At 32.5% G+C, this 9,022-nt stretch overlaps 1 protein-coding gene across 1 annotated transcript; it reads right to left on the minus strand.

Annotated features, from left to right (window-relative positions):
• Positions 1–4,687: 4,687 nt before the first annotated feature.
• On the minus strand, positions 4,688–5,957 carry LOC112519768 (putative clathrin assembly protein At4g40080). The gene has a single exon (XM_025128021.1). It carries the CDS (start codon positions 5,889–5,891, stop codon positions 4,878–4,880), a length of 1,014 nt encoding a protein of 337 aa, XP_024983789.1. The 5' UTR covers positions 5,892–5,957; the 3' UTR covers positions 4,688–4,877.
• Positions 5,958–9,022: the final 3,065 nt, after the last annotated feature.

A 9,022-nucleotide genomic window follows, 5' to 3' on the forward strand; every position in this document is an offset into this window, starting at 1 on the left:
CATCTTCAAAATAGATTTTTTTCAAATTCTTTTTTATTTTTTTTATATTTGAAAGTCATTGATAAAATATTTTTTTGTTTTTAATTAAAAAATAAGTTTTATCGATAATCTTTTTGAAATATAAATAATTTTTGGTATATTTATTTCATTTTATAGATGTAAGTATTTTTTTGGTTCAGAAAATGTTTAGAAACTTAATCGTTCAAAGTATGAAAGTTCATTGGTTTTTTTTTTCCCAGTTTTGTTACATTAATTTACCATATTAACAGGTTTTATAGGTTATACAGATGTATCTAACAGGTTTTAGAAAGTCTAATGAGTTATTTAATAAGTTTTGGAATATCCAAGAACTTATTTGTCCCAAAAAATTGTCCAAGAACTTAATTATTTCAAACACTAAAGTTCATTGGTTTTTTTAAACTTTTTCCAATAATAAACCTTTGATAAATGTTTTAGTAAAATATTTAATTTAATTATTTCTTTAAGAAATTATTAATTAATTAAGATATGTAAGGTTGACAAACTAGTTTTCATTTATATTATACTAGAGGGGTACTCGCGCAATGCAGCGAGGTACATCTTGATTTTAATATTTCATTTTATTATTTATCTCAGTCGATGTTATAGTGTGGTCTTATGTGATTTTGTAAAAAACCATGATATTTTTATTTTTGAATTAAAATATAAATTTAAAGATATCATAAAAATTTGACAAAAATATATAGATGTTAGTATCAAATTAACGATTTAAAATTTCTAATTTTTTGTGTAATTCTTTAATTCAATTTTTTTATTATGATTTAATTTAGGTTCAATAACTAAGTAATTTATATTTGGTTTAATAATATAATTTTCCTAATAATTAATTATTTTGTTAGAACTCGATAATTATCCTAATTATATTTTAAATTTTTTATATTTTAAAATGAAATGTTTATCCTATATTTGATTATATTTATCTGCAGTTAATTATACAAATTTAAACATGGAGCTTTAATAAGTTGTACTTATACATAATTTACATGTAATCTTGAATTTTAAGAAATATGCATCAATATGCACTACTACATTTATAAAAAATGGTTCTTAAAAGTTTTTATCAAAAACTTTATAAGATAGTATAGATATGAATTTTATGAATTTTATTTTAATAAGAAAGTCGAATGTGAAGAAAACCAATGAGAGAAGAACGTGGAAAGGAAGAAACGTGATCAATCCAAAAAAAGGAATAATTTTAATTAATTAAAATAAAATGAAAATTATTAAAAATACCCAATTACATTACTGCCCTTATTGACTTATTCATATTTAATATAAGTTAATATATATATATATATATATATACACACACACACGAGGGGCTTTCTTTTGAGAACTCGTAAAATTAGGATAACCTTGAGAATTTGTGTATCATGTATTATTTCATGTGATTTTTTCCCATCTAAAACTATGATTTAGAATATTGTTAAACATGTATTTGTTTCACAATATTAACATTTTTCACGTGCTTGTGAAACAAAAAATATACTCAAAAAATTTCACATTATGAAACAAATACATATAAAACAAAGACGCTTAACGCATCATGTATCGAGTTGCATGCCAGAGTCCATGTGACATTAATTAGCCTTGTATGTGGTCACATATTTCCTTGTCTTCATCATTTGCTACAATACTTAAAATCCTGCAAAAAGCTTCTCATGAGATTCGGTATAATACTGTAATTGTTGTCGGTAACATCTTTGAAGAAAACAAGAGTTGATCAATATCTTTGGATATATTCATATACACTCATAAATCAACTGTGATTCTTAATTTATATATCCACAGCTAGAAAACAATGTATCAACGACGAAAATCAGCGTCAGAAAAAATCCTTCACCGATCAGCGAGAAAAAGACCAAAAACCATTTCTCTCGCTGATCCGTCGCTGAATTACGTCGTTGATCCGTCGCTGATAGAATTACCTACGAGCTTTTGAGCGACGGACTATCAGCGACGAATCAACGACGGAAGACCCCTCGAGCAATGGATTATCGAGGAAAATTTCCCATAATTATATTAAACCCTATTTTCAACAACATTATCATACCATCTATTACTTTGGTATGTGTGATTAATTGTGTCACCAACAAATATATAACTTTAAGATTATTTACGACAAGTGTTATCTACAATCAAAATCAACGAGTGATACTTGACCTAACGACGACCCACAAGTGGGACCAACAAGTTTAACATAAGTCAAGCGTTTTGATGCGATTCCAATTTGTTATATATTTTCTTTAATCAATAAACGGTCCATATTTATCTTCACAATTATGCTATTAGATTAAAAACACCCAAATGATTACAATCCTAATTTCAAAACGTCTAAAGCTTAACACAACGAAGTTTGGGATGCAAATCCTGAAGAACGAATAACTTTTGCGCATAATTCAGAAAACCTCAACCCCACAACAATTACCGTCAATAGTGAATCGGTGGAACTGAAACTCAAAATTACAGGTCTCTACCAAACGAGTCCCTGTATGTTGGGTATGGAGGTCCTTGTGCTAGTGAATCTAGGTTTTAATTCGACGATGATTATAAGTCGTTTGACGATTAACCATGATAGGATTAAGACACAACCTCCACTTATGATGGTCATTTTCCAACTAAAAGTAAACCACCTTTTTTTCACAACCACAAAGGTATAAGAAAAAATACGACCCTATAAGCGTGTAATCATTAAACACTACATACTTTCATAAAATTGCAACATCATAACTTTTGTCACATTACACACTCGCACTATAATTTTATAAATCACTTTATTTCATAAACCGCGTCTGCAACCATAATTTTATAATTTTATTTTATAATTTTATTTCACTTTATTTTATAATTTTATTTCACTTTATATAAAATATGTTATTCTATTGATTATTATTCACTTTGAACTAACTGATTATTTAAGAATATAAGATTAAGCTTTAATTATTTATATAAAAGGTTTTTTTAATATATTATAATAATAAAAATATATAATATTTTAATAATATAATTAATGCTGAAATCTATAAGATAGAAATAAAATTATGTGGATCATACATGATGCTTTTTTGGCATTCATGTGGGCTTGTATGAAGAGAGTGAACAATGATGTGTTTGTTTAGCTACCCATTTGGTTCAAGTGTCTTCCAATTCTACTCTACATTAGGAACTTTATGTGAAAATTAAGCACTTTTTTAGCAATATTTATCGACAAGGACCACAATATGAATTCGAATCAACGGTTTACAATCAACTACAAGGATTTAGCGTAACCATTCTCAAAAAATGAGCTGGTCGTTACTGGCCCATTAAGGTTAATGGACAAACAAAGTAGAGACGAGGGTTGTGTAGATTTGATCATACATAATTGGATATTTAATTGTAATTGGATCGAATCAGATCTAAAATTTTAACATGCAAATTGGATCGTCGGTTATTAAATGGTAGTCAAGAACACCGCTAGGCTAAACGAATAAAAATTCATACAGGCTTGTCCAGCCTGTTTAAATTTTTATTAACAACTAAACCTTTCAATTAAAATTTCAAAAGGCCTCTTGAATCCCAATTATCCATATACTTTTCTCATGGCAAATCTCAAAATTCCTTTAAAAGGTAAAAGATTTTTAAGCCGGTTAATTTGTAGACAAACCTGACCCGTTTATATAATAGATGAGAAAAAATTATTAAACTCGTTTAAAAAGTCAAATTTACTATATTAGGGGTTGTTTACCATATTTTTTATTAAATCGTGTATGGATAAATTTGTCTGTTTGGATAAATGAGTGTTGTTGTTTACTTTTTTTATTTGAACCAACAGCCTGAACCAACAGTCTGAATAACATAAATGACCGATTTACTCCCAATATTAATTATTTGAACATCAAAACAAAAAAATCATAAGGAGGTTGAGGACAGGGCGTCTCATTCAGGAAGGATGCGATGCTTTAAATAAGGGGTAAGGGTGTCATTTTTGTGGTTGAATGGTTACAACACACCATTTCTATCTGTGCGATTAAGTCATATTCTGTGCGAATAAGCCATAAGTAAACAACTCAAATAAGTTGTGCGAATAAGCTAGATAGACCAATAAGCCTAATTAAGCCGCAAGTAAATAGCCCCTTAAACTTGTTGGATAAAAAGAGGTTGGGTCGAGCCCTTGACAAGTCCAAACCCACAAATGATAGTGATCAAAATGAGCGAGCCTTCCGATGTTAAAATTGTATTGATGTAATCCTTTAAGCACTTGGAACCGATTCTCGTCATCTCAAGGGACCTAAAGGACGGGCTTTGCAATCGACACATAACGACCCTCTTGTCTTGATTCATGGAAGTACGATGGCGTTGTGCAAGAAAGGTTTTTTTGATATGTAATCACCGAGTCAACCCACATCGTTCCACTTGAAAGAAAGCATGTTACAAGAATCCAATAATCGGCTATGAGTGAGAGCTCAATCCCCAAAAGAATTACGACTTCGATATTGTGACTGTTGTGCTCAAACTCTCGTCGATTTATGCAAATATACCATACAAAAACCGATTTTACAACATCCTCAGAGCAATCGATCGACGGTTCATGACAACATAAAATTAATCATGGACCGACCCGAAAGCCCACATGTACGGAAAAATAAATATGGTAGCAATAATAATTAATAAATCCTCTTAAATTGAGCATTTAAAAATACAGATTTATAAGCGAATTAAATGTAGAAAATAATAGCTTCGATGGTGACCCCATCTCTATCCACACTTGTACAGTTGTATGTATATACAAATATATTTCCTTCTTAAATGACCCTCTTATTACGTGACGTCATCATCCCCCAAAACAAATCAAGATGCTACTTCATTGTTAATCTACCGGAAGAGAATCTCATGTATTCACTCGTTTTCCCAACTCGGTCCAAGAACCGAGCTGACTCACTCCCGCTATCCCTTCTTTCCAGTTTCCGTAGATGGACCATCCCGATCCTGTTATTCAATTCATCCACCATTTCCCAAACGAAATCCATTGATGATTTTCTATTACAAAATACTCGTAATGATGTCTCTTTGCAACTCGCTAATCTGTCCAAAGCGGATGCCAACTCGACCGAGTCGTTGAAACTCAGCAAATTGACCCTTTCTTTGAACTCACTGAGTCGGAGTAGGATCTCGTTCACCGTCGACAGGTAATCGTTCGCCAGCAACTCCATAACGACGGCCAGCATCCTATCGCGTTCCACAAGTAGATTATCGGGGACTTTGCAGAGTTCTTCGACCACACCCACCAACGAACCAAAATCTCTGATCAAATCGGAGTTCAAAATCGACGAGATCGAATCTTGTTGGTTTTCCCTCTCTAAAACAGAATAAGATGAACATATAAAGAAACCCAGAAATTTGGAGGTGGAAAGGATCGTTTCGAGGTATCTAGCGTACCACCGGACCCAAGCTGAGAGCACCCAAGTGGTGGCCGACGAGCTGTCGCGAAAATCGGAAAGTTTGAGATTGTTACGGCCGCCGGTGGAGGGGTGGACGGAGAGTTGGTCTTTGAGGATAAATGAGCCGCGGTTGATGATGTGGTGGATGGTGAGAAGGCACTTGAGGGCGACATAGGAGTCGTTGGTACGGTGGAGGCGGTTCATTAAGGAATGAATAACGATGGAAGCGGTGGCGCGTGAACCATCACCGAGAGAGAGCAGGGTTGCGAGGTGGTGGTCATGGGGCGGAGTGGACGGGGAATGGGAGGTGGTACGGAGGACGGCGAGGTGGAGGGATAAAGTGTGCGGTTTAGAAAGAAGAGCAAGTTTTGAAAGCGAGACCTTGTCTTTAACGATGCCAATGAGATCTCTCATCGTCGTTATTCCACCCATCGATCCGCCATGGATGGATGATTCAAAGGGAGAGAGAGAGAGAGAGAGAGAGAGATGTCCGTTTTGGTTATGATGAAATGAATGGCTATCCCAAGAAAGTTTCAATAAAAAGACGACATATTTGATTATTATCGTTGAATTTATATATATTTTTTTATTTTAATTTATTGTCAAGTTTTTTGTACGAGAACTCAAATGATTTATTATTTTTATAATAATTTTTTCTAATAATGATTCTTCTAAAACCTTCACTTTTTATTTATAAAAAACTCGCGTTAAAGATGCAAACGACTTATGGTGCTTTAGAGGTACAAGGGATTAAGTGAAATCTTTGCAGGATACGGATTCTCAAATGATTCCTGGGAGACGTGTAACATTTGGCTAAGCCTCCTTTGGATTTTCAAAAATGCAACATTGATGCAACTACCTGCGACTACAATTCGTCTATAGGGCTAGCTTATGTGTTTCGGGATGCTAATGGGACTTTTATGGCTGTTTGGACCACTACTCTAGTTGGGATTCTGCTAGTTAAGGAATGTGAGACTCTCATGTTAATGGAAGCGGGTAAATGACCTTGGGCTCCAGAAAATGATTTTCGAGTCGGATGCCAAACAAATTATTCTCTTTTAAAGAAGATGTAACAAAATTTGGGGATATCATTTCAAGGTGTCATAGGTTACTCCATCAATACGACACTTTGTCTGTTTTACTAGGTGACAAGCTAACATAGTTGCTCATATTCTCGTAAGGGTATCTAGTTTAACTTCTTGTCCCATGTCTTATTTGACTTGTAGATTTTTTTGATATATGTCCTTTGGAAGCTCATTAATAATGAAGGGTAACTTTTTTATTACAAACAAAGAGAAACTACAATCCATAAATTTAAAAATACTAGAATGCGGGCATAAACAAACTAAAATACAAACACCTCCAATCACACACTAAAACATGAAACTCCAGAACTCTTTCACACAAAAATGTCGATCATAAACAGTGAACCGCCAAATATGGTGTTTTTTACCGATCAGTTGAAGCAGTAAAAACCAAACTAGTTTTTACTAGCGGTAAGGGTTGGTTTACCAAACGTTTACAATGTAAGGATATACAGGCAATAGTCATCATACTCACTTACCTTATCAAGTAACATTCTTGACTAACAAAATAAATTGTTAGTAATCATCTCTCACCTAGTAATACTTTTGATCCTTGTGGGTTTTTTCTTATGAGAGTTTTCTCTCTCAGTTACCGGGTAAGATTCTTGATCTTTGTGATGCCTTTTATTATATAAAATTATCGATTTTTGTCATATTAAGAAAATATGTTGTTATATTCGAGTCTCTAAACATGTAATATTGAAGTTGAATTACATAATATTTGACTTTGTTTTTGCAAGACAGAGATATCAGTCAAACAACGTTATATTTAAATACAGAAATAATTAAAGTTGGTGATTAGTGGTTGTTTTTATTTTTGTTTTTTTATATAATAATTAATAATATGCATGGTAGGCTGCAAAAAGTCTTGAAGAAAAGTCAACCGCATTGTTTTTGTTTTTTCACTTTGGATTATGCTTTCACCTTAAAATAAAAAACGATCTGAATCTGTAAAAAATCAAGGTTTTAAATGACATGAGACGTAATGTGACGGTAGTATCAAGTTTTAGGAGCAATGGCGAGTGATTAGCTTGCTACAAAAACCGTACACTATTAGGCCATGACGTGTCATAAACTTAACATGGCGTCAAACAGAAACCTTGAGCTACTGTGAGCCTCGACAGCTGTTACAATGAGTTGTTTAGAACATTGATAAAAATCATTACAATATGCAAATTATTTAATTTTATTATCACTCTCTCTTCTTAAATTAAAACAAAAGGAAAGATCGTCGACTAATTCGAATGTAATGCTAGATAAGTCTCTTAATGTTGGTCTATTGAAGGAAACTGCTATGGCCACTCAATTTGTAGATAGATTTAACGTGTATTCTAAAGGAGTTTTAGAGGTTGTTTCCTACTGCTTTCTTGAGAACCAACACCCCCATGAGATTTCTAAATACAATGTTTATAGGATTTCAATGAAATCGTGAGATTTTAAATCCAATCAATCATTCAAACCAATTATTAAATGGAATTGAATTTCGAACCCTTCCAAATCCTCTCTCTACAAACCAAACATGACCTAAGCGTTTTTTTAACTTTAGGCGTCCGACCACTTTACTCACATCTCGACTAATTGTATGGGACTGTGAAGTTTATAGGCAGGTAAACCCTCTGATACCTCTGGTGGGTTTAAACCGTATACAAACACAATATCTTATCACTTGTGCTTCCATTAAGGGTTTAAAAAAGAGTCGGTAGCTACTATTTTTTCTTGTACGAGTGTTGTCAAGCACGGTTTTTCTTACCAGATCTTGTCGTGTTATCAATGTGGGAATCACTTTGATAGAGGCTTAGGGGCCGTTTACCAAACGCTTACTCGGGTAAGCGCTTACCAAGTTATATTACCTTACCGGATGAATATGACAATGACCAAGAATCTTACCCGCTAAGAGCAAGGTAAAGACCGAAAGTCTTATCCGGTAAGTGAGGACAATGACTCTTACCACGATTAGCTCTTACAGGCTAAATTGTTACATAGAAAGCCGTTTTTGTTGACTAAAAAATCTTACCTAGTAAGTAAAAGATAGTGTCGAATTTTACCACTAAATGCTTACCGGATAAATGTTCGGTAAACGGCCCCGTATTTTAATATTTTACTACACCATATTTTCTTATGCTTTCATGTTTTTAATTGATTAAACGGGTGATATTGAATATTGTGTTGCATATTATTTTATTATTTGTTATTAATTAAACTTACATGTCACATCTAAAAAAATAAGGGGAGTGTTATTGGCACCCCTTTGATAGGGGTGCCAAATACATTGGAAATTGAACCTCATTAAAAAAAGATAAAAAAATCAATAAAATAAAATAATATAATATATTTTATTATTATTACTTTTTATATTAATATATATCCTATAATTTATATATATATATATATATATATAATTCCTTATATTATATATTTTATAAAAAAAATATTTTATCATTATTAATATTATATATTTATCATTACTATTTTTATTTT

This window comes from Cynara cardunculus, assembly GCF_001531365.2.
Source record: "Cynara cardunculus var. scolymus isolate 2C chromosome LG 1, CcrdV1, whole genome shotgun sequence".
NCBI classification, from domain to species: Eukaryota; Viridiplantae; Streptophyta; class Magnoliopsida; order Asterales; family Asteraceae; genus Cynara; species Cynara cardunculus.

Bases quoted from the DNA above. Each gene is read 5' to 3' on its own strand.
- LOC112519768 (XM_025128021.1), bottom strand. From the start codon at position 5,891: ATGGGTGGAATAACGACGATGAGAGATCTCATTGGCATCGTTAAAGAC.